The 26,928-nt window shown below is 43.6% G+C and overlaps 1 protein-coding gene across 2 annotated transcripts in view; it reads right to left on the bottom strand.

The window, feature by feature from the left end:
- DOCK4 (dedicator of cytokinesis 4) overlaps positions 1 to 26,928 on the bottom strand; it is a 490,280-nt gene that overhangs the window by 134,689 nt on the left and 328,663 nt on the right. For both annotated transcript variants that reach the window (XM_077469314.1, XM_077469315.1), the window contains exons 28-30: positions 14,237 to 14,312; positions 9,683 to 9,783; positions 5,730 to 5,788 (exon numbers count right to left, since the gene is read on the bottom strand). In XM_077469314.1, coding sequence (XP_077325440.1) covers positions 5,730 to 5,788; positions 9,683 to 9,783; positions 14,237 to 14,312 — 236 coding nt within the window. The remainder of the gene's footprint in view (positions 1 to 5,729; positions 5,789 to 9,682; positions 9,784 to 14,236; positions 14,313 to 26,928) is intronic.

The raw sequence follows: 26,928 nt of genomic DNA, 5'->3' as shown, positions 1-26,928 counted from the left end.
AAAAGGGTCTATATGAGTTGACCTCATTGAGGCCAGGGGGGAATCATGGCATTGAGGCATTTAATCCAGAAAGCCTCTCATTGAAGTATACGTTTATCCCATTTCCCTCCTCTTGGGTCTGGTGGAATAACCTCCATAACAAAGGAGACCATTTCGATATGAGATTTTTGATGGAGACCGACATGTCTAGTGACAGGGGTGACTATTTTCCCCCCATCAGAATAGTACGTCTGGTCCCCAATCCTCTGCCCCAACTGACGTCTGGTTTTCCCAATATAAAAAGCTCCACTTCAGCAATTCATAATGTATATGACCCCTTGTGTGGAGCAATTGGAAAAAGTTTAATGTACTTAAACATATATAATTCCCTACTGACTATATATATGGTCCCTAGCAATCAATGTATTCCCTTTTTTCTTGCAGTATATTCTGGCTGCTATCAAAACTTCTTATGCATGTATTTAGCTTGAAGGGATCTGTTCTGGAATAATGCTTTATTGGTCATTAATCTAGACTCATTTAACTTTCTCTAGTAGTTTATGCTTTAACCGAATCCAATAACATTTTTGTTAAAATGTCCGCTCTTTTTTACTAGATTATAAATCAATTAAACCTTTCTTTTATCAGATTATTCATTATATCCTCACTACACTCTACCCAATTGTGTGGGCTCCCATGCCCGCCGAGGTAGACCTACTCTCTATTGGACCTCTGCGTATAGTTTGGCTCTGGGTAAGGGGGCCTATATATGGGGGGTTGTCACCATGCGTGTTATCTTTATTTCTAATTGATTCTAAATAATTTATTGTGATGATTAATGTCTTTTTTCTTTTTATTTATAGTATGATATTGATCTCTGTTCTATAATATCACACATATGCAAAATAATTCTCCTGAAGAAGCGGTGATAATTCCAGAGAAATAAGTCGAACATGCTAATGTACAGTTGTCATAGGGTGAATTGGTAACACCAGCTTTTCCAGTTTCACCTCATTTGTGAATGCACACAGATATATGTTATCTTTTAAATAATCATGTATGTTTTTAACATTGTTGTAAATTAAATAAAATTCTTTTATACTTACCCTACGGATCCAAATTGCTTACAGTACCATGAAAGTCCATTATAGCCTCAACATATATTCCTCTACACAACATTGTTAGGACATAGGTAGCTTAACTTTTTTTCAATGTAATTACAAGCTTTGACACTCTATTTAACTACATTTTAAGTCTAACTTCCTTCTTTTGTGGTGACAACAACATTGGCCAAAGCTAAATAAAGCCCATGCATGATGAGCACAGTGGCTGCAATGGTGGAGTGTGGCAAACAAAATAAAATGGAGGATGAAGTGTTAACAAAAAAATAAGGTAACATTTTAAAATGATGGCAGCAACATGTCTCAAAAATGTTGGGAAAGGGCAACAAAAAGTGGCACAAACAAGGAAAAGCTGAAAAAAACATTTTGGAACTAGTTTAATTGGCAACAGATTAGTAACCTAACTGGATATAAAGAGCATTGTAGAGAGTTGTGAGTTAATTTACTGAACACGGAGAGCACAACAATTTGGTGCAGTCCTGCAGAGAAACCAATAAACTTCCAGGTTTTTTTTTTTGTCAAAACTTAATTGAACAAGCTGAAGTTAGAATTTGATTGGTGACCATGCACAGCTGCAACAGATTTTGCAATCTCCAGTTTTAGTAAATCAACCCCACAGTGTCTCAGAAGTAAAGAGGGGCACAGGCTCACCAATTTGTGAAAAGCTGCATCTAAAAATTGTTAATTTCAGAATAATATCTCTCGATGTAAATTGCAAATACTATATCATCATCTACAGTACATAAAATCTTCTCAAAGATTTTGAGAATCTAGAGAAATCTCTATGTGCAAGGGACAAGGCAAAAACGCAATATTAGATGCCCATGATCTTCAGGCCCTCAGCTAGCATTGCATTAAAAACTAGCATGATTCTGTGATGGACATCACTGCATTGGCTCAGTGATGATACTTCTAAAAATGACTGTCCTTGAACACAGTTCACCATGCCATCCAAAAATGCAAGTTGAAGCTCTATCATGCAAAGAAGACATATCTGAACTGGATTCATAAATGTCGCCATTTACTCTGCAACAGACCATAATAAATTAGCTTTAGCCCAAAGTAGTACTGTTCTGTGGTCAGAAGAATCAAAATTGGACATTTTTGCCAACCATAAGGCCGCGTACACACGCGCGGACTGTTTGCCCAACCTTGTTCGTCAAACAGTTTCGGCAAACAGTCCGCTCAAAATTTGCATGAGCGGACTTGCCCACACACGAGCGGACTGTTTGACGAACAAGGTTGGGCAAACAGTTCGCTCAACTTTTGAAATGAACGGACTCGCCCACGTAAGGAGGAGGCAAATCCGCCCATTTCGAGCGCGTGTACAGGTAGGCGGGGCCCGCGAAGGAGACGTCGCGGGCTCCGCCGCCTGGAATGGGCTTAAAGGGGAACCCCAACGCCGAAAAAAATCGGCGTGGGGGTTCCCCCCAAGTCCACACCAGACCCTTGTCCGAGCACGCTACCCGGCCGGCCAGGAAAGGGGGGCGAGCGAGCGCGCCCCCCCTCCTGAGCCGTACCAGGCCGCGTGCCCTCAACATGGGGGGTGCCTTGGGGAAGGGGGGGCCGCGCGGCCCCCCCACCCCAAAGCACCTTGTCCCCATGTTGATGAGGACAAGGGCCTCTTCCCGACAACCCTGGCCGTTGGTTGTCGGGGTCTGCGGGCGGGGGGCTTATCGGAATCCGGGAGCCCCCTTTAAGAAGGGGGCCCCCGGATACCGGCCGCCCACCCTATGTGAATGAGTATGGGGTACAATGTACCCCTACCCATTCACCTGTGAAATAAAGTACAAAAAAAAACACAACACATGGAAAAAGTATTTTATTGCACAGCTCCGGGGGTCTTCCGTCTTCGGGGGTCTTCTCGCCGGACTCCTCCGCTATGTGTGTGTAGCTCTTTTACTAGCGGAGGAGTCCGGCTTTCTTCCTCCCCGCCGCCGGCCTCTTCTCCCGACTTCGGGGGTCTTGTCCCCCTCTTCGGTTCTTCTGCCGGGCCACCGCGCCTGGTCCGGTGGCCCGGTCTTCTTTCGCCGTCTTCCGTTCTTCTGTCGCCGCCTTCGGTTCTTCTGCCGGGCCACCGCGCCTTCTTGTAGCTCTTTTACAGGCGGTGGCCCGGTCTTCTGTCGCCGCTGTCGTCGTCGCCGCCGCCGCCGCCTTCCGTTCTTGTTCTTGTTCTTCTTCTTCTCCTGGAGATGTTGACTCGACGATCTCTCCGGCCGGAATGCCAGAGCCGCGCTGTGCGGTCACTTATATAGTGACAATGGGGCGGTGTCACATGGTATATGTCACATGGGTTGGTCACATGGTGACCCCGCCCCCTTACGATGTCATAGTCCCCATGTGACATCAACCCATGTGACCAACCCATGTGACATATACCATGTGACACCGCCCCATTGTCACTATATAAGTGGCAGCGGAGCGTGTCCCTGGCATTCCGGCCGGAGAGCTCGTCGAGTCAACATCTCCAGGAGAAGAAGAAGAACAACAAGAAGAAGAACAAGAACGGAAGGCGGCGGCGGCGGCGACGACGACAGCGGCGACAGAAGACCGGGCCACCGCCTGTAAAAGAGCTACAAGAAGGCGCGGTGGCCCGGCAGAAGAACCGAAGGCGGCGACAGAAGAACGGAAGACGGCGACAGAAGACCGGGCCACCGGACCAGGCGCGGTGGCCCGGCAGAAGAACCGAAGAGGGGGACAAGACCCCCGAAGTCGGGAGAAGAGGCCGGCGGCGGGGAGGAAGAAAGCCGGACTCCTCCGCTAGTAAAAGAGCTACACACACATAGCGGAGGAGTCCGGCGAGAAGACCCCCGAAGACGGAAGACCCCCGGAGCTGTGCAATAAAATACTTTTTCCATGTGTTGTGTTTTTTTTTGTACTTTATTTCACAGGTGAATGGGTAGGGGTACATTGTACCCCATACTCATTCACATAGGGTGGGGGGCCGGTATCCGGGGGCCCCCTTCTTAAAGGGGGCTCCCGGATTCCGATAAGCCCCCCGCCCGCAGACCCCGACAACCAACGGCCAGGGTTGTCGGGAAGAGGCCCTTGTCCTCATCAACATGGGGACAAGGTGCTTTGGGGTGGGGGGGCCGCGCGGCCCCCCCTTCCCCAAGGCACCCCCCATGTTGAGGGCACGCGGCCTGGTACGGCTCAGGAGGGGGGGCGCGCTCGCTCGCCCCCCTTTCCTGGCCGGCCGGGTAGCGTGCTCGGACAAGGGTCTGGTGTGGACTTGGGGGGAACCCCCACGCCGATTTTTTTCGGCGTTGGGGTTCCCCTTTAAGCCCATTCCAGGCGGCGGAGCCCGCGACGTCTCCTTCGCGGGCCCCGCCTACCTGTACACGCGCTCGAAATGGGCGGACTTTCCGAGCGGGAACAGTCCGCTCATTTCGAAAGTACAGCGGACAAGCCCACACACGGGCGGACTGTTCGCTCAAACACAGTTTCAGCGGACAGTTTTTCGGAATTTACGAAAGACTTTGTCCGTCCAACTGTCCGCTGAAACTGTCCGCTGAAAGCCCACACACGAGCGGACTGTCCGCCCAAACACTGTTCAGCGGACAAGGTTGGGCGAACAGTCCGCCCGTGTGTACGCGGCCTAAGTGTCACGTCCTCCAGACAAAAAGAGGAGAGGTTTCTTCTAGCTGGTTATCAGTGCTCAGTTCTTGAAACCAAAAATACATAAAGAAGACCCAGGACTTTTGAGTCGTTAGAATCCTATATCAGGCAAGAATGGGACAACAATCGTCTCCCAAAACCGCAGCAAATGATATCCTTAGTTCCCAGATGTTTACAGAGTCTTGGTAAAAGAAAATGGAACGCTACACCAAGGTAGACATGGCCCTGTCCCAACGTTTTTGAGACATGTTGCTGTCATCAATTTCAAAATTACCTTTTTCTTAAAATAGTACATTTTCTCAGTTTAAACATTTTATATATATTCTATTGTTAATAAAATTTGATTTATGAGATTAGAAAATCATTGCATTTTGGTTTTGTGTCGTTTTTACACAAAGAGTCCTAACTTTTTTGGAACTAGGGTTGTATAATATATGAGAATGTGTTACCGAATATAAGCAGCACAATGCATGAGTGGCTAGGTGTTGCCTCTGCAGACCTTCACCTATAAGAAGTGTAATGTATGTTTGCCATGTATGTTCAAGTAAAGGTACTCCGTTTTATTTTTCATTGCCTGAACCAACAATAATGGAGGCAGCAAGGACAAGAGCTAGATTATGCGGCTGGCAGCAATTTACACAATGTTCTAGAAAGGTTACATTTTCTTATGTGCATGCATCTCCAGCAAAACCATAAAAATACTTTAATGGATGTAAAATGTCTGTAAAGAATAATATCCCCATCCCATTTTTATTTCGTTTTAGGAATTTAGGGAATTATGTCCATTTTAACATTTGTGACTCCCTAAACAGCATTAATGAGTCAGGCACAGATGCAGGTGGGAGGTAATCCTCTGGCCAAAACATGTAATAGTCACTTACAACTGTCAGAGAGTTCTAATAAATCAGGACAGAATGAGTATAATCTTATCATACAGGACATTTAAGTGTACGATAGCAATGACTATGATTAAATTGCAGCTCAACCACATGTTGAAAATAATCATCCTACCTAAATTCTGCCACATACTGAAGATTTCACAGCCCATTGTCACCCGCATGTCGCCATACCTAAAAAAGACAATGATATGAACAAATAGTATATGGGAAGATCGGAGAGAAATGTTTAATATATGGTACACACAGGTGTTTTTATCTGCAACCAAATAAAAGGCTAAAAACTATGGTGATACCGATTTGGGGATTCCTGTTGAACAACTTCTTCAGATTTTGTTAACCTTATTTTATAAAATACATGTAAATGCATGTAAGCCTGGCAAAATCTGATGGCACAATGCATGCATTTACAGATAGATGTAAATAAATGCTCTGTATATGAACTCATATGGATATACAGTATATACACATGTATAAAATAAGACCACTCATTAATACATATAGAAGCTTTCGCAGTTGCTGAAAGAGAATAAAGCCATGAATATTAAAGTTAATAGTGCACATTTTGCTTAACCACAGGACCGAGCCTCTTCTGAGATTTGTTATTTACAAGTTAAAAACATTTTTTTTGCTAGAAAATTACTTAGAACCCCCAAATATTATATATATTTTTTTCTAACCCCCTAGAGAATAAAATGGCAGTTGTTGCAATACTTTCTGTCACACCGTATTTGCTCAGCGGTCTTACAAGCGAAAAAATACACTTTTTTGAATAAAAAAAAGTAAACAGTAAACTTAGTACATTTTTTTTATATTGTGAAAAATAATGTTACGCCGAGTAAATTGATACCCAACATGTCACGCTTCAAAAATGTGCCCGCTCGTGGAATGGTGACAAACTTTTACCCTTTAAAATCTTCATAGGCGACATTTAAAAAATCCTCAGATCTCATATTTACACTAAAATGCAATAAAAAAAAATTGTAATTTGGAAAAAAAAAATGTCCCTTTAAGAGCTATGGGCAGAAGCGATGTTTTAACGTCGCTTCCCCCCTGCAATGATATGGAAATGGGTGGTCATCTTCCCCTCACTCATCGCCATGTCAAGCCAGGAGAAGGATCCGATCAGCTCCACCACTACCGACGGCTCCGGGAAGCGGCGGAGGGCACCGGAGCGTGGCGGGAGGGGGGGGTTCTCTCCCACTGCCGATAAAAGTGATCTCTCGGCGAATCCACCGCAGAGACCACTTTTATCTGAAAGCAGACAGGCACACTGGAGAAGAGCATACTGGGGTTATGGCAGCTAGCTGCTGCCATAACAACAACAATATTCCTCTTCAAAGTACCGACGTAAAACTGCGGTACTTTAACAAAGGGGCCCCCAGGTCCCGGTCCCCTACCCTACGTGAATGAGTATTGGATACATTATACCCCTACCCATTCACCTTAAAAAAAAAAAGTGTCAAAAATAAAACACAGGACACATTTTTAAAGTAATTTATTAGGCAGCTCCGGCTTCTTCTGCCCTCTCTGGTTCTTCTGCCTCTGCTGGGTCGTCTCTGCTATCTTCTCGCTCTTTGGTGGGTCTTCTCCGCTGTCTTCCCCCTCTGTTCTTCTTTCGATGTTGACTCACCACTCTCTCCCACTCTAATGCTGGGTACGCTGTGTACCACTACTTATATTGCCACAGAGCAGGGTCACCGGAGACCCGCCCCTTATGATGTCACCACCCACCATGCCCCAGGCGGGGACAGCATGAGGTGGCGGGGCCTCCGGATGATGTCACATGGTGACCCAGCCCCATGCCCATATAAGTAGTGGCACACCACACAACCAGCATTAGATCGGGAGAGAGCGTCGAGTTAACATCTGAAGAAGGATAGAGGGAGAAGACCCAGCAAAAGAGCGAGAAGATAAACGGAGAAGACAGCAGACAGGAGGAGAAGAACCGGAGAGGGCTAGAAGACATCAGCCGAGAAGACCCGGAGAATGGAGAAGAACCAGCAGAGGCAGAAGACACGAGTGGAGGATGAAGAAGAGCCGGAAAGGGAAAAAGAAGTCGGAAGAGACCCCGATCCCGCCTAATAAATTACTTTAAAAACATGTGTACTGTGTTTTATTTTTGACCCTTTTTTTAGGTGAATGGATATGGGTAAAATGTACTCAATACTCATTCACATGGGGTGGGGGCCAGGATCTGGGAGCCCCCTTATTAAAGGGGGCTTCCAGGTTCTGATAAGCTCCCTGCCCGCAGACCCCGACAGCCAACGGCCAGGGTTGTCAGGAAGAGACCCGTGTCCTCATCAACAGGGGGACAAGGTGCTTTGGGCTGGGGGGACACAGGGGCCCCCTGCTTCAAAAAACCCACCCCCCATGTTGAGGGAATGTGGCCTGTATGGTTCAGGATGCGGGGTGCTTGCTCATTCCCATCCTTTTTGCTGATCTTCTGGGCTGTGTGCTCTGATAAAGGTCTGGTATGGATTTTGGGGGGGCCCCCACACAGTTTTCTAAGAGTGGGGGTTCCCCTTAAAATCCTTGCCAGATCGAAGGGCCTGGTATGCTCTTAGAGGCGGAACCCATGCCGTTTTTTTTTATTTGGCGTGGAGTTCCCCTTCAAGATCATCAGAGCACGTGGCATGCCAAAAAAAAACACTTTTCCATCTGTGTCCCACTGGAGAGATTTCCCTTTACTTTATCTCCTAGACAGAACAGGAAGCAAGAATAAATTCCTCCAAAGTGAGGGAATTTCTGGTAATCAGCAGAAGTATTGTCACTGGAAGATTTCCAATCTATTTCTGTTCTACTGACCACCCACAATTAGTGATTTTCTTTTACTATCGGGTATAATGGTAACCAGGACAAATAGAGGGGGTAAATCTCCCCAATAGGGACACAAGGAGCAATTAAAACCTGACAGATGTTCTAATCACTCTCCACTTTATCGAAAACTAAAAAAAGTTTTGCCTTCAGTCAAATTTCAAAGCATTAAGAATAATAAATAAGCACTTCTGATTCAGATTTACTCTGCAGGAGATCAGTAAACAATATTTACCAATCTCTGCATCCTCAAAAAAAAAAAAAAAAGCCAGTGATGAGACCAGCAAGAAGAGAAAGGGTGGTCTCTACCCTGGGACTGTAAACAATGCATGATTGGCTGATGCTATTTTGTTCACACTCCCAGCGAGCGTCTGTGGTGGCGTCAGACAGCAGTGTAAACTGCTATTCCATTCATAACTCCAGGTGGTCCTGGGCACCAGATGACAACGTTTTTGGTCACTGAAGTGACTATAAACATACAAACTCTGAAACTGATGTGGATGTAAAAGGGTTAGTGATCTACCCTGCTGCAAGTAGCTCTGCTTAAATCCATGGCAGTAAATGGATTAAGGACTCACTCTCTCTCCAACATGTATATAGCACAAAGTGTCCATTATCCATTATTTTGTGTCACATCTGTGAGAGTAAAGTAATTCTACTTTTATAATGGCAGAGATGTTTTTATTTCAAATTCTGTGAGCAGACTGCAGTTCCTCTTTAAGAGCACCCCCTAACCACTGAGAGTAACACCATGGGTACTGTGTAAGCAGATACTGCTTATATTTGTTGAATGAACGCTGAATCGTATTACTTGACACATGAAAATTAGATTGTTTGCTTTGATGCATGAAATAAAAATGCATGAGACCAAGTAAAGGGAGATCCTGTTGTTTTCTCCAATGACAGGATCGCTGGCCTCAGATTAACCAACAACTATTAATAAATTCCTTTTGAGATTAATAAAGTATTCTGAATCTGAACTACAGTATATAGCATGAGTGCATACCCAATCAATGAGGTTGTTTTAACCAAAAAAGATTGTATAATTAGAATGTAAAATAGGCAACTAAAATCTGGTTTAGAGTATTGCCCAGGTCAGTCACTGTGTCTTCTTGACCTAAACGTTTCAATGTGTTTTCATACCCTACTTTAGGAGAAAGCACACAGGTTTGATCAGACAAACAACAAGTTTTCGATTATTGCATTTAGATGCAATTAAAAATAAAAGAACAAATGGAAACCCAAACGTACTTTTCAAGGACCTTTTTCATCTTGGAAGGGGTAAACATTTCCAACTGCAGACATGTCTGGTTTATGAAAATAACTGCAAGGTAAAAGTATGAATCCCAAATCTGTATGTGGGGAATGAAAAGGCAAATTAAAAATGTTAATCTTTCAATTGTTAAATTATGTATGTTCTAGAAACTGCATTTTGGTACTTCCACTGACAAAAAAATAGATGTTATTTATGGTTTTTACTAAATTTTTGCCATCATTCTCCAGAATAAAATTATGAACACAAAATCAAACCAAACAGACATGCGTAGATAAACCCATACTTTAAAAGGGTTTTATTGTATGTAGGTCAATGCTTTACTGTGATAATAATTCTGCATCTAGTATTAAAACTCACATTTTGCTGAAAAAAAATATACTTTAACTTTGCTAACAGTCCTAAACATACTGTAACACCTCACTAAGAAAGCCTATGACTGGATTGTATGGCCCTTCTTGGTCATATACTTGAAAAATTTGGCTTTGGGCACACCTGGATCAGAAATCTTTAAATCCGACCCTCAGCCATCTTAACGTGAATGATATTACATTGGACTCCTTTTCCATACAAGGAACATGGCAACTGTTACATAGAACGAGATTAATTGAAACAGAGTCTGCTAAGGCTTTAAAGTCAAAGGAAATAATGGTCTTCTCGACAGAATTTAAATTTAGGGATGAATAAATTCTGTCCTCTGGAATGTACTCAAATTCAGAGACCAAGGGTAGAAATACAGCTACCTCTATCAAAATATCTTGAAAACAACCTATTTTCTGTTATCACGGCCTTTAAACATAGACTAGCTTGTCTGGACGGGTCTCCATATTAATATTTATCAGAAGCATAAATTTATTTAAAATGGTGTTTCCTACAAAATTTCATATACATTCCAACTCCCCAAATGCATTTTTCAAGATCTGACTCGTTCATAAACTTATTTGTCTGGCACCAAACCTCCCAGATGCTCCCCTATCCACTCTGCAGCTTTCCTCTACACAAAGGGGCTTGGCATTATCAGACATACTGAGATACCACTATGCCACTCAGGTGGTACAGTGGAGGTTATTTCCACAACTAAATAATGCAGTCACAGCAAAGGAGGAAAGGGTGGTCTCTTCAAACGAAACATTTTTTAATCTTACACATAGACAGACTTTCCTTATTACAAAGGGTACACAATTTTATCAATGTTGCTTATAATTTACAGATATTAACTTTAAATTGTGACCCTTACAGTTCACTCACAGTGTCACTTACAACTCTACTCTCTCTTCTTTTCTCTGTCGAGGTTCCTCAAGGTTTTATTCTTGGACCTCTTCTATTCTCAATCTACACCTCCTCCCTGGGTCAGCTGACTGCCTCCCATGGCTCTCAATACCATTTCTATGCCAATAGCATAAGGAGAGGGTCGGAACTTTATGTGAAGCATGCGACCGAATTTGCAACATTTGCAACATGAACAAGCCCTCAGCGCCTTTCACCCAGGCTCATAGATTATCTATGAGGTAAGTATGAATGGGTGTTTTATGGTTATTATCCTATTTATATATCCCCCCCCCCCTCCTCTCTTGTGGATAGACCCATTGTAATCTTAAAATATTTTTAAGCCCCTTTCACACTGGGGCGGTTTTCGGGCGCTACAGTGCTAAAAATAGCGCCTGAAAAAAACAGCCCCTTTCACTCCAGTGTGGGAAAAAAAAAGTCCTGCCAGCTGCATCTTTGGAGCGGTGAAGGAGCAGTGTATTTACCGCTCCTAAACCGCTCCTACCCATTGAAATCAATGGGGCAGCGCGGCTGTGCTTTGCGGGTGGTTTTAACCCTTTTTCAGCCGCTAAATTAGTAATGGCAGCGATCCGCGATTTTTAGCAGTACTGCAACATTGCGGCGGAGAGATCAGATACTTTTGACACTTTTGTGGGACCATTGTCATTTAACTGTGTTCCCATGTTTAATGTGTGTTTCTAACTGTGGGAGGATGGGACTGACTGGAAGAGGAGACAGATAGCTGTTCCTAATTACTAGGAACAACAGATCTGTCTCTCCTCGTCAGAATGGGGATTTGTGTGTTTACATACACAGATTCCTGTTCTGGCTCTCGTGCCCATGATTGCGGTGGCCAGCGGACATCACGGCCGTGGGCCACGAGCATTGGGCATGCCTCTTAAAGGAGCCGACATACAGGTACGGTGATTCGTGGGAACGAGCCGATCTGCCGCCGTATAATTACAGCAGCTGGTTGGCAAGTGGTTAAGATAAATTTTACTATACACAAGTCCCAACCCTCTCCTTATGCTATTAGGGATGGAGGCACTTGACTTTCGATGTCCTGAGCATCATACAAAGTTCCAAACACCCTCTCTGAATCAACAAAACTATCAATCTATACCCACATGCCAAGGTTCTAGGTGTAGGCCTGGACTTTGAGCTATCCTTTAGGCCCCACATCCATTCACTGTCCACAGCTTGCCACCTCAACCTCAGCAATATCTCCAAGATATGCCCTTTCCTAACCAATGATTCACTCCCTGGTCATCTCCTGTCTTGAATACTGGAACTCTCTCCTCATTGGCTTACCCTTACATAGGCTACCCCCCTTTCAGTCCATCATGAATGCTGCCATCAGGCTTATGCACCTTACAAACTGCTACTCCTCTCTACCAATCCCTCCACTGGCTCCTGCTCACCCAACTAATTCAATTCAAGATAATAACAACTTACAAGGCCATCCACAACTCTGCCCCAGCTACATCACTAACCTAGTCTCAAAATACCAACCAAATTGTTCTCTTTGTTCCTCCCTAGACCTCCGGCTCTCTAGCTCCCTTGTCACCCCATCCCATGCTCACCTCCATGACTTTCCCCAGAGCCTCTCTCATCCCCTAGAACTCCCTACACAAATCTGTATTTTTATCTCCTACTCTGTCCACTTTCAGGAGATCCCCGAAAATGCATCTTTTCAGAGAGGCCTATCGGGTCCCCATCCAACAACTGCACAGTTTTTTTTTTCCCATTAGCCCACCCCCCACCACATGTACCTTTTGTATTTATTGACCCTCCCTTTTAAATTTTAAGCTCTAACAAGCAGGGCTCTCTGATTCCTACTGTATTACACTGTATTGTAATTGTACTGTCTGCCTTTATGTGGTAAAGCACTTCATAAACTGTCAGCACTATATAAATCCTGTATAATAATAATAATAAATGCTTCCACAACCTAAAACACAGCTAGTACATTTTCTAACCATTCCCAGTGTTTTTTTAAATATCTACCTGAAAGTTTTGAAATATCCATATGATCTCAGGAAGTTTTGAATTATTTAAATTAGGCAAGCAGTGGAAGCAGAGTTAGGGTTATAGAATGTTCTTGCTCCAACCCTTTACTGTATCTGTGCACACACACAACTAATTTCTAGATTATATGATACCGTAAAGCCGGGTACACACTATACTACCCCTGTGGGGGTTGCACGAAAAAAAAAACACAGCTCCGGTCGGGAGCTGTTGTACTAACCATGTGAGGTTAGTGCAGCGATCTTCCCCACTCAGCTGTTGTGTTCTGAAAGGGCGATGCTCCCCCGATCAGTATACTCTAATCAGTGCTCTCTGCCATTGTCTGACAGCGCCAATCGAGAGTCAGTCGGCTGCTAGTTTTCCAGCATGCATAGCCAGCTTTTGTTAGACAGACTGAGATACACATGGGCAGAATGTCAGCTGGTATTTTTTGTACCAGCAAATGTCTTCCGACATTCTTCATATGTGTACGGAGCTTTATACAGGGAAAACCTTCTAACCAACTCTTTATTAAAGAACAATGGAGTTGAGATATCCCTGATATAACAGAACCGGCGTCGTAGGAATTCTCTAATTATGATTTCTGTACAGTCCTATCTGCAAGTGATAAACTCATACTACTGCTATACTTAAAAATTAGCAAATGGGATGCGCCAAATATGCCATATATGTCAATTAGATTACAGAGGCAATCCCGATATGGTATGAAATTGCACAAAAACAGTAACCAACAGGTACTGACTTCATCTCCCAGAGTTTTGCTAAAGTCAATATTAGCAACCTAGCAAATGGTCTCTACTTAGGATTTTGTTAAGCAATCATTTCAATAGGTTGATACCCAAGTACTGTCTCCAGAAAAAAATTAAGGTTAAATAACTGTAAAAATTATAAAATATGAAGGGGTTTCCTGTCCTAACTCCTGTGAATATTAGACTTCAGTTTGAAACTCTAATTTACTGTATCTTTTCCAAATACACTTTGCACTTTAATCACCCTAAAAGGTTATTTATCAAAGATACAACATGAAAGGTTGCACTTCTCTGACAGCTTTTCAACAGTTTTTGATAATTTCACATAACTATTCTTTGTATGTACAACTTGTTAAACAAAGGACTGAATTCTTTATTGCTTCCATTGTTACACGATTGTTTCAGGATGCCTTTTACTGCAGGTACTGGCATTGGATGACAGGCCTATGTATATTATTATTCACGTAATAAACAAAACTTAACACCTACCTTATAGTCAAAGCCCTCATTCAAAAAGTTCTTCCGTAATGCATCCGAAAGATACAGTACTGTTGTAATAATAACACTGAAAAAAAGGAAAAGCATATATTATGCAAAAAACTCTAAGTACTATATAGTTTCTACATCAATTTCATTTCACTTGAGAATGACATAAGTATACACAGGCCAAATGTCGGGTGGCATCGGCCGTTCAATAGGAACTGGCTGACATTCAGCCAGTGTGTACTGCAGCCGGTCTGACAGAAGGGCCGACAGAACCTGGCCATTCGGGGGAAGACCAAAAAAGGTCAGCCAACCAGCTCAAATGGCTGAGAACGCTGACTGGTGTGTTCTGTTGGGCAGGCTGTCCCCCTGTCAGAACACTATAGGACAGCAGGGTAGATTGCTGTACTGACATTAGATAGTTAGTACAGGAGCTCCAACAAAGCTGTCCGTTTCTTTGGTTCAGCCCGCTGAGTTAAATGTAAAAGAATAGTAATGTGTACTAGGCTTAAATGGGTTGTAAACACTCGCCAGTACTATGCATTAAGGTGAAAAACCTCCTTTTCTGCAGCAGTGTCCCCGAGCCCCCCTTATACTTACCTGAGCACAGAAATTTGCGGGAATGAGCACACCAGCTCCGGACGGTGACGTATGTCTTGATTGGATAGATTAAAAGCAGCGTAGCCATTGGCTCCAGCTGCTGTCAATCAAATCCAATGGCGCGGGCGCCGGGGCCAAGTCCTACATTCAGCGTCTATAGACGCCAAATGCTGAACTCGGGAGTGCGCCCGCAAGGTAACCCCCTCGGGAGAGTGCTTCTCCTAGGGGGGTTATACGATGCGGGGGAGGAGTCATGAGAGCCGCAAGAAGATGAGGATCAGGGCCACTCTGTGCAAAACGAACTGCACAGTGGAGGTAAGTATGACATGTTTGTTATTAAAAAAAACAAAGCCTTTTAATCACTTTCAGGCTCGGTTCACACAGGGGCGACTCCGATCCGACTTCAGGTCGCCCCTAGTCGCCTCAGGTCGGACAACATTTAAAAATCAATGTAAGTGAATGAGAGCCGTCTTAATGCACGCTACTGAAGTCACTCCGACTTCAAAAGAAGTTCCTGTACTACTTGAATCCGACTTGTAGGCGACTTGTACCCATTGATTTCAATGGAGGTCGCCTCCAAGTCTGATCTCTGTATATATGGAGGCGACTTTGACAGAATTATTAGCTCTGAAGGGGGAACTCCACGCCAAATTTATTTAAAAAATTTGGCATGGGTTCCCCCTCCGAGAGCATACCAGGCCCTTAGGTCTGGTATGGATTCCAAGGGGAACCCCCTACGCTGAAAAAACGGCGTGGGGGTCCCCCCCAGATTCATACCAGACCCTTATCCGAGCACGCTACCCGGCCGGCCAGGAAAGGGGGTGGGGACGAGCGGGCGCCCCCCCCTCCTGAGCCGTACCAGGCCGCGTGCCCTCAACATGGGGGGTGCTTTGGGGGAGGGGGGGCGTGCGGCCCCCCCACCCCAAAGCACCTTGTCCCCATGTTGATGAGGACAAGGGCCTCTTCCCGACAACCCTGGCCGTTGGTTGTCGGGGTCTGCTGGCAGGGGGCTTATCGGAATCCGGGAGCCCCCTTTAATAAGGGGGCCCCCGGATACCGGCCCCCCACCCTATGTGAATGAGTATGGGGTACAATGTACCCCTACCCATTCACCTGTAAAATAAAGTATTAAAAAAAACACAACACACAAGATAAAATAGTTTATTGTACAGCTCCGGGGGTCTTCCGTCTTCGGGGGTCTTCTCGCCGGACTCCTCCACTATCTTCTTCTAGCTCTTTTACTAGCCGAGGAGCCCGGCTTTCTTCCTCACCGCCGCCCTCTTCTTCCGACTTCGGGGTTCTTGTCCCCCTCTTCGGTTCTTCTGCCGGGCCACCGCGCCTTCTTATACTTCTCTATCTTTTACAGGCGGTGGCCCGGTCTTCTGTCGCCGCCGCCGCCGCCGCCGCCTTCCATTCTTCTTCTTCTCCTGGAGATGTTGACTCAACGTTCTCTCCAGCCGCAATGCCAGGGGCGCGCTGCGCGGCAACTTATATAGGGACAAGGGGTGGGGTCATCGGTTGATGTCACAGGGTGACTCCGCCCCCTTACGATGTCACAGTCCCGGAGGATGCTGGGACTGTCGCCATGTGACATCAACCCATGTGACATCAACCCATGTGACATCAACCCATGACCCCGCCCCTTGTCCTTATATAAGTCGCCGCGCAGGCCCCTGGCATTGAAGCCGGAGAGAGCGTCGAGTCAACATCTCCAGGAGGAGAAGAAGAAGAAGAATAAGAAGAACGGAAGGCGGCGGCGACAGAAGACCGGGCCACCGCCTGTAAAAGAGCTATAAGAAGGCGTGGTGGCCCAGCAGAAGAACCGAAGAGGGGGACAAGACCCCCGAAGTCGGAAGAAGAGAGCGGCGGTGAGGAAGAAAGCCGGGCTCCTCCGCTAGTAAAAGAGCTAGAAGAAGATAGCGGAGGAGTCCGGCGAGAAGACCCCCGAAGACGGAAGACCCCCGGAGCTGTACAATAAACAATTTTATCTTGTGTGTTGTGTTTTTTTTGTACTTTATTTTACAGGTGAATGGGTAGGGGTACATTGTACCCCATACTCATTCACATAGGGTGGTGGGCCGGTATCCGGGGGCCCCCTTATTAAAGGGGGCTCCCGGATTCCGATAAGCCCCCCGCCCACAGACCCCGACAACCAACGGGCAGGTTTGTCGGGAAGAGGCCCTTGTCCTCATCAACATGGGGACAAGGTGTTTTGGGGTGGGGGGCCACACGCCCCCCTCCCCCAAGGCACCCCCCCATGTTGAGGGCACGCGGCCTGGTACGGCTCAGGAGGGGGGGGGCGCCCGCTCGTCCCCACCCCCTTTCCTGGCCGGCCGGGTAACGTGCTCGGATAAGGGTCTGGTATGGATCTGGGGGGGACACCCACGCCGTTTTTTCAGCATAGGGGGTTCCCCTTGGAATCCATACCAGACCTAAGGGCCTGGTATGCTCTCGGAGAGGAGTTCCCCCTTCAGAGCTCATTCTCTGATTGGCCATGGCAAAAGTCGCCTGGCCTGGGGCGACTTCTAAGTCGCCCCAGGTCGTGTCTAAAAGTCGTGTTCAAGTCGTCTCCAAGTTGCCTCACAAAGTTGTCCTGAAGTCGTGTCGCCCCTGTGTGAACCGAGCCTCAGCCATCAAGAAAGACGTATCTATGTAGCTCAATCAACTATTTTTCTTTGCATTTAAGATCAAGATAAACCTGTAGTAAATAACACCCAACACACAGAATTCTCTTGAAAATGTTTCCATAAGCAAAATGGAAGAATGCACAAAACATTAATCTACAACTTCACATTCACATCAAATTCTTACTCATTGTATATCTAAAACATATTGCTTCTCTTAGGTTTTCAGCCACTACATTTTTCAAGGAAAATTTAAATGTATATCTAGTAAGCAAATATTCACAAATTTTAAATCAAACTTTTTTAAATACTTGTGCCATATTTTTGTTATCATGTCCATACAAACTACTAAATAAACAGGTGGAATCCATAAATAAAAAGATTAATATTTCTGTTCATCCAGTCCTGAGATCTACACAGCCCTTGTCTACTTAAGTTAGGTAATGCAACTAGAACTTTCTGCAGCCTGTGACTGCACTGAAAGGAAAAGCAGCAGACTGATGAGTTTATTTTTGCCACTCTGCTCTCTCCTCCTGTGAGCATGTCTCTTATTCACACAGAAGCACTGCAGCACAACTGACTGCCCCTTCCAATTATTCTACCTCTTTAACTCTGAGCTCTGCTATACAGTGACCACAAAATGCTGACTCTATACCAAACTCTGGTAGGACCAATAGCTTCTGTTAAAAATACACTTAAACAAGTACTTAGCTGGATGCAGCATTGGTCCCCACCTGCTCTAACACTCAGAAAAGAGCTGTCAAACACTGCCGATTGCTCAGTTTTAACAGCTCCGTGAGCAGAGTGCTAGTGACTGTCATAGGCTCTCTCTCTCTCTGTCCCCCCATGCTCAATGGAGCGCTGGGATGTGGAGGGGTCGGGAGCGGCTGGCTGGGTGCTAGTCAAGGCATGTGGACAGATACCAGCCATATGGTCATGATCTTTCCCGAGCCTGGACTAGCTCTGTGACGTGCATAGCATACTAGATCATTATGAAATACTTACCTTAGATCGAAGCCCCTGCAGCGTCTTGGCACACTGCTGTGGTCGGTGACATGTCTCCTGGAGTTATTTTCAGGTAACGCGGGCTCTGGCACTGTGATTGGCTGGAGCTGTGACGGCGTCACTCCCGCGGGAGCCGCTGGTAATGGCACAGCAGCTGAAGAAACGGCACGAGCGAGGCGTTTCTTCAGTGCGCATGTGCCGATGATAGGCTTCTATTGTGAATATCTCCTAAACGGTGCAAATTAAGGAGATTATAGGCTTAACTGTAGGTAAAAGTGGTGTGTAACGGTTTACAATCACTTAATTTTTTTCTGAAAAGGTGAACACTTTAAATATAGAGATTTGTAGCTCAATCAGTGCAAGGAATTCTGTATTTGATAGCATCACTCAACCTTTGAAGCCCAACTCCAGGCAAAACACTTTTTTCAACAATTCTGTCAAGTTGTTATTGATATATTTGACACTGCTGTTTTCTTGCAGTTTATATCCCCATTGGATAGATTTTCCATCACTTCATCTGCCTAGAGATTGAGAACAAATGGGAACAAAAACCTTACAGGGGTTTTAGGTCTTACCCATTCTGTCTAATACTGAACACCGGAGCTTGGCTTTAATAGGTAAATAATCTTGCTAAACCAGAGCTACAAAGTGCAACATAAACTAAAATGTGATTAATACTCCTCAATATCACCCAAATAAATATACAAATCCAGTAATAATATGTACACTCCAAATATATACTAGTGAAAAAAGAAACAAATGTGTTATATGATATACCCACATCCATATTCCAGTGCATAAACACATGTATAGTGTATAGTCTACACGCCCCCTGTTAAAATGTCAGGTTTCTGTGAAAAAATGAGACAAAGATAAATCCTTTCAGAACTTTTTCCACCTTTAAACTGTACAACTCAGTTGAACAACAAACTGAAATCTTTTAGGTGGAGGGAAGTAAAAATAAAAAAAATCGTCAGAAACCATGCATCAGGCTGAGACAGAAGCACACTTAAATCACACTTGTTTAATAATAAAAAAAAGGTAAACAGAGTAAACATAATCAAAACATTGCCAGAGTTCAGGAATCGGAACAGATAGTCAGACAAGCCAAAACGTCAGGGAGCCAGAGAACAGTGTAGTAGAACAGCAAGCAGGATCCGGAGCCAGAAGGAATGTCAGCCAAGCAAGTCTAACAGGAACACAGGAGAGCGTCTCTAGAGATGTGACCAAGACGAAGGCAGAAATCATCTGGATGGCTTAAGTAGGCAGGACTGATGAGCAGAATATCATCAACAGGTGAGTCATCGTGCAGAGATAGGAGCTGGCAATAAGCCGACAGCTGAGCGGCCAGCTCAGAGAAGGAAGGGCTGAGCCCAGCCCTGACAAAAATAAAATAATATGGTTGCATAAGTGTGCACACCCTTAAACGAATACTTTGTTGAAGCACCTTTTGATTTTATTACAGCACTCGGTCTTTTTGGGTATGAGTCTATCAGCATGGCACATCTGGGCTTGGCAATATTTGCCCACTCTTTGCAAAAACACTCCAAATCTGTCAAATTGCGAGGACATCTCCTGTGCACAGCCCTCTTCAAATCACCCCCATTCCAAAATTTTAGTTTTCTGGTGAAGCCATTCCTTTGTTGATTTGGATGTATGCTTTGGGTCATTTCATCATGAAAGATGAAGTTCCTCTTCATGTTCAGCTTTCTAGCAGAAGCCTGAAGGTTTTGTGCCACCATTGACTGGTATTTGGGACTGTTCATAATTCCCTCTACCTTGACTAAAGCCCCTGTTTCAGCTGAAGAAAAACAGCCCCAAAGCATGATGCTGCCATCACCATGCTTCCCTGTGGGTATAGTGTTCTTTTGGTGATATTCAGTATTGTTTTTGCACCAAACAAATCTTTTGGAATTATGGCCAAAAAGTTTAACCTTGGTTTCATCAGACCAGAACACATTATCCTACATGCTTTTGGGAGACTTCAGGTGTGTGTTTGGAAAATTTAGCTGGGCTTGGATGTTTTTCTTCATACAAAAAGTCTTCAGTCTTGCCACTCTACCCCGTAATCCAGACATATGAAGAATACGGGAGATTGTTGTCAGATGTACCACACAGCCAGTACTTGCCAGATATTCCTGCAGCTTCTTTTATGTTGCTGTAGGCCTCTTGGCAACCTCCCTGATCAGTCTTCTCGTCTTTTCATAAATTTTGGAGGGACGTCCAGTTCTTGGTAATGTCACGGTTGTGCCATATTTTCTCCACTTGATGATTACTGTCCTCTGTGTGTTCCATGGAATATCTAATGCCTTGGAAATTCTTTTGTACCCTTCTCCTGACTGGTACCTTTTAAGAATGAGGTCCCTGTGATGCTTTGGAAGCTCTCTGCTGACTATAACTTTTGCTGAAGGATGTGATTAAGAAAATGTCAGGAAAGACCTATTAGAACAGCTAAACTTTATTTGGGGTTAATCAGAGGCATTTTAAATAATGGCAGGTGTGTAGTGACTCCTCTTTAACATGAGTTTGAATGCGATTGCTTAATTCTGAACACAGCTACATCCCCATTTATAAGAGGGTGTGCAGACTTATGCAACCACATTATTTTCATTTTTCATTTTTACTCCAATTAGTCTTTCAATTTAGTTGTACACTTTACAGGTCACATTAACCACAATGATCCCCTGCACAAATCGCAGTAGCTGTACGGTGGCCGCTTTAAGGGGTATAGGGAGTGCCGCCGTGGTACTGAAGAGCTGATGCTCATGCCGGGCACCAACGATCACTCCTGACAGAGCCAGAATGAGGATCTGTGTGTGTAAACACACAAATCCACATTCTGTCAGGGGAGAGGAGACAGATAGTGTGTTCCTAGTATATAGGAACTAGAGATGAGCTCCTGCGTGTTTGCACACTCCACGTGACAGCGCAATACTGCACTAATCACAGGCAGTGAGACATTTCCCGATGTACAGCTGCAGAGATCGGGACAATGTCTCAATGCCTGTGAATAAGCACAGCGCTGTGCCAACTTCCTGGCGGGCTCTGCATGTGGAGTGTGCGAACACGCCAGAGCTCATCCCTAATAGGAACAATGATCGATCCTCCCCCAGGCAGTGCCATCCCTCCTATTGTTAGAACACACTGAGGGAGCACATTTAACCCCTTGAACGCGCCTAGTGTTAACCCCTTCCTTGCCAGTGATATTTAAACAGTAATCAGTGGCAATTTTTAGCTCTGATCGCTGTATAAATGTCAATGGCAAAAAAAAAAAAATGTGCCATAAATCTATCCCTATTTTGTAGACGCTATAACTTTTGCGCAAACCCATCAATATCCGCTTTTGGGATTTTTTTTTTTACCAAAAATATTACATATTACATATTAACAGCAAATTTACACTATTATACAAGATGTACACTCACTACTTTACATTGTAACAAAGTGTAATTTCTTCAGTGCTGTCACATGAAAAGATAAAATAAATTATTTACAAAAAGGTGAGTGGTGTATTCACTTTTGTGAGATACTGTACTTTATAGCATAACAATTCTGAAGCATCGCCTAGCAAAAAAACAGAGACTGAATATGTAATTGACAAATAGGTCCGTCCCATGAACCTATATACCGTAATGACAAATTACACAAAGAAAAAAAATGTTTAACCATTTCCTGACCAACCGCCGCAGTTATACATACTGTATAAGCCTAAACTGAGAAAAAAATACGCTTTTAAAAACAAAAAAAACAAAAAACGGCGATATTTATTATAGAAAACAGTACAAAATAATGCATTTTTTTTTTCAAAGAGGAGGTGATCAAATGCCACCAAAAGTAAGCTCTATTTGTGGGGGAAAAAGGACGTCAATTTTGTTTGGGTGCAATGTCGCAAGGCCACGCAATTGTCAGTTAAAGTGGTTGTAAACCCTTACAAACCACTTTGACCTACAGGTAAGCCTAGATTAAGGCTTACCTGTAGGTCCAATAAATATCTCCTAAACCTATACGGTTTAGGAGATATTTGCCCGAAGACAGGCACCGCTGTCTACGGCGCATGCGCCGTAGACAGCGGCGCGCAGGCGCACTGAGCGCGGCATTTCCAACAAAGGAGCTGCCGCGCGTGTCGGCTCCCGTGTGCATGCGCGGGAGTGACGTCATCGCGGCTCCACCGAATGACAGCGGCGGAGCTGCGAGACCCCACCGAAAAGATGGATGCGCCGGACTACAGGGGACAGCGGCGACTTCGCTGGCTCCTGTGTCAGGTAAGTGACACATAATGGGCTACTATGCGATGCATAGTAGTCCATTATGCTTTGCCTTTTCAGGGAATGAAAGAGGAAATAAACCCATTAGGGTTTACTTCCTCTTTAAAGCAACGCAGTGCCGAATCGCAAAAAGTGCTCTGGTCAGGAAGGAGGTCAATTCTTCCGGGGCTGAAGTGGTTATACACACTGATATTTACATCAAGGTTATTTTTTTATGTGTATAATATAACTAAATGGTCTATACCAGTGATGGCGAACCTTGGCACCCCAGATGTTTTGGAACTACATTTCCCATGATGCTCTGGCACTCTGCAGTGTACTGGAGCATCATGGGAAATGTAGTTCCAAAACATCTGGGGTGCCAAGGTTCGCCATCACTGGTCTATACATTCTTTTTAAGGCTCCCAGACATATTCAAAGCAGATTATGTATGTATGCGGTACTAATGGCACACGTCCGAACTTTTTAGCATGATGGATAATCACTTAGAACAGGGCTGCCGAAAATGGAAGAGAGTTTGTGTATGCAGACCTACTACTACCATTCCTGACGTGGCCAACAAGTGAAGCATGGTTACTAAATGCCCGAAACAGATGGCCAGGTCTTTTTACATCTCAGACCTTATAACCGCAATTTTTAACAGACAACCTGAACTGTAAATGAATAGCCAGTTTAACTTTGTGCTTCAACAACCCTAGATATTAGAAGCATGAGGCACCATGTTTGGAGCTCCATTCCAAAATGGCGAGAAGGTAAAGGCACACAACCCTTGCACTTAAAATTGCCAATGTCAATATGTTCTGTGTGTCATGAATGAGTAGGCCTAATTATAGCTATGCTGTAACCAAATCTGTCAGGTAAATTATTTACAGTGCATTTATATTTACATGAAATAATTGAAGGGAAATTATGGTTTTGGGTCAATTTTATTTCATGTTTATACACTTTAAAACTGATGTATTACAAAAGTTATTTGCTGTATATATATGCCATGTTCATTTAACAAACATGATATATCAAAAATGATTTGCAGAGCACTATGGGTTATCTAAAGAAAAATCACAGTAACGGCCATTTGCCTTTTGACCCAATTTGACTGAAATCTAGAGCCGGGTCGCGTCATTATGGATGATTCATTAATGCTCTGTGCACATTTGCCCCCCCCCCCCCCCCAAGCTGTACCTCATTTTGAGGGATTGTGAACCTGTGTTCTTAGCAAGTGACACTCTCTGCTGCTCATCAAGACTGGGATGTCACTGACAACCCAAGTCCACTAATGATCAGAAATCAATTAACATGGTTCTCAATCATGTGATCATTATTCAACTTTGGCACATTTATCACATGCAGGCTAGGGACTCATTCATAAAACAACAAATCAGCAACCAAATGCCAATGCAGCAAGAAGATTGCAACACGCCCCTCTTTAATGTTATTATTTTCAGATAAAATTACACTATTAAAACAAAAAATTAAATGTATTTTTCATTTCCAAGCCTATAACAAAAGCAGATCAAGCTTTATTTTATTAACGCTTACAGTATATGTTCCTAATTTGTTTTAGGTAGGCAAAACATAACAGGCCAGATACGGTATATCATTCCAGGCACAAAAACAGAGGTCACAGCTATAAAAGTCTAGACTTTCTGGTATAGTTTGAATTTTAGGAAAAAATACTTTAAGGATTTTGAAGCATTAAACTAAATAAAACAATATCAAATAATAAAGTGGATAAAAGGCATTTGGCATATGATTGAATATAAATATCCGGATGCTTTCTTCAGAAAGGATAGCTGTAATTTGCACACCATATCCTACATGCAGCTGCATGCACTATATATAATATTCAGATGCTGAACAAAAATGAATAATCAAAAAGAAGTCAGCCAAATATATTTTCAGTGTCATTTAATTAATCCTAGGCCCTTTAATGTGCTCAGCATCTCACTGACCCCCAATAATATCTGCAATTAGACAACGTGCTATGTTTTTTCCTCTAATCAATTGAAGCATCTCTCCTGTTGGCATGCAGCGATGAGCAGCAGCTGCAGGAATTGGAAGTGAGCTAGAGTGGTTCCATATGTAGATGAATAGGAACAGGCCTTAGCCTTTTAAATGGTTTCATGACTGGAAAAGTTGATTGGTTTTTGCGATTTAATTATGTTGTACAAGGACAGGTTTCCATTTCAGGGGCAGTTCTAAATTCAAAATGTCAAACAACTGATCTTTTGACTTTGTCCCCTGCACTTACATTTATTTTATCTGGCATTATAAAAGAAAAAAAAAAATGACAACTACTAAACTCATAAAAGCATAATAGCCTTACATCTATTCCATACAGCACAAGCATTAAAATGAATACAGATCATGATGATATATATATATATATACATACACACACAAGCACACATACACACTGCCAACTTTATTAGGTACACCTGTTGACTTGATTGGTAACACAAATTGCGAATCAGCCAATCACATGGCAGCAACTCAATACATTTAGGCATCTAGACGTGGTGAAGACAACATGCTGGAGTTCAAACCGAGCATCAGAATGAGGAACAAAGGGAATTTAAGTGACTTTGAACATGGCATGGTTGTTGGTGCCAGACAGTCTAGTTATTTAAAAAAAAACTGCTGATCTACTGGTATTTTTATGCACAACCATCTCTAGGGTTTACAGACAACGGTTCAAAAAAAGAAAATATCCAGTGAGTGGCAGTTGTGTGGATGAAAATGCCTGGTTGATGTCAGAGGTCAGAGGAGAATGGGCGGACTCCTTTGAGATAATAGAAAGAACAGTAACTCAAATAACCACTTTCTACAACCAAGGTATGCAGAATATCATCTCTGAATGCACAACACATCAAACCTTTAAGCAGATGGGTTACAGCAGCAGACGACCACACCGGGTGGCACTCCTGTCAGCTAAGAACAGGAAACTGAGGCTACAATTTGCACAGGCTCAACAAAATTGGACAATAGATTTCAAAAATGTTTCCTGGTCTCGATTTCAGCTGCAACATTCAGATGGTAGGGTCAGAAAGTGGCATAAACATGAAAGCATGGATCCATCCTACCAAGCAGTGTAAAATGAGCGGTGCTAAATACTCAGCGAATATGCTAATAATACACAATTTCATATTAGAAGCTTATTAGATGTTATTGAAGAGCCGCTTTTACACGCTAATCTCCATACAGAATAATAAAGACATTCTCCACATGTGAGGACAGAAATTGGGACAGAGCCTCCAATAGTGTAAAAACACATTAAGGTAATCGGTTTATTGAAAGTAATGCACTTACATCATAAAAGATTCAAAATCGCCTTGTTAAAATTCCAAACATGCCAGGAGACTCAGTGTTGCGATCTGCTCATAGCTTTCTTCGTGCACATGGAGTCAACGTCTCAGCGTTGCCATGTATCCACGCCCCGATGCATTTTGTCACTTCGGACTTCATCATAAGGGGTCATGATTTTATGCTGAAATGCTGTCCTGTCACATTATATGTACGTGGAGCGGTCCTTAAGCGGCTAAATGCCACGACCTACCTGAGTATTGTTGCTGACCATGTCCATCCCTTTATGACTACCCTGTACCCATCTTCTAAAGGCTTTTTCCAGCATCATAATGCACCATGTAACAAAGCTCAAATCATCTCAAACTCGTTTCTTGAACATGACATTGGAGTTCACTGTACTCAAATGGCCTCCACAGTCACCAGATCTCAATCCAATAGGGCACCTTTGGGATGTGGTGAGAAGATTCAGATCACGGATGTGCAGCTGACAAATCTGCAGCAACTGCATGAGGTCATCATGTCAATATGGATCAAAATTTTAGAGGAATGTGTCCAACACCTTGTTGAATCTACAAAACAAAGAATTAAGGCAGTTCCGAAGGCAAAATGGCTCCAACCGTGTACTAGCAAGGTGTACCTAATAAAGTGGCCAGTGAGTGTGTATATATATATATATATATATATATATATATATATATATATATATATATATATATATATATATATATATATATATATATATATATATATACACACACACACACATACATACAGGGGTCAAGTCCTGGGGAAAAAGTGTGGGAACTCCCACCCAAGATCCACTCCCCCACCAAAAAAAAATAAAAAAATTATACTCTCATATGCACAAACGCTTCAAAAGTGGTATTTTTCATCCAAT

Source organism: Lithobates pipiens, unplaced genomic scaffold (genome assembly GCF_037356315.1).
Source record: "Lithobates pipiens isolate NorthernLeopardFrog02 unplaced genomic scaffold, aLitPip1_a1.2 Scaffold_8, whole genome shotgun sequence".
Classification (NCBI taxonomy): Eukaryota; Metazoa; Chordata; class Amphibia; order Anura; family Ranidae; genus Lithobates; species Lithobates pipiens.
This window is presented reverse-complemented; position numbering and strand designations above follow the sequence as displayed.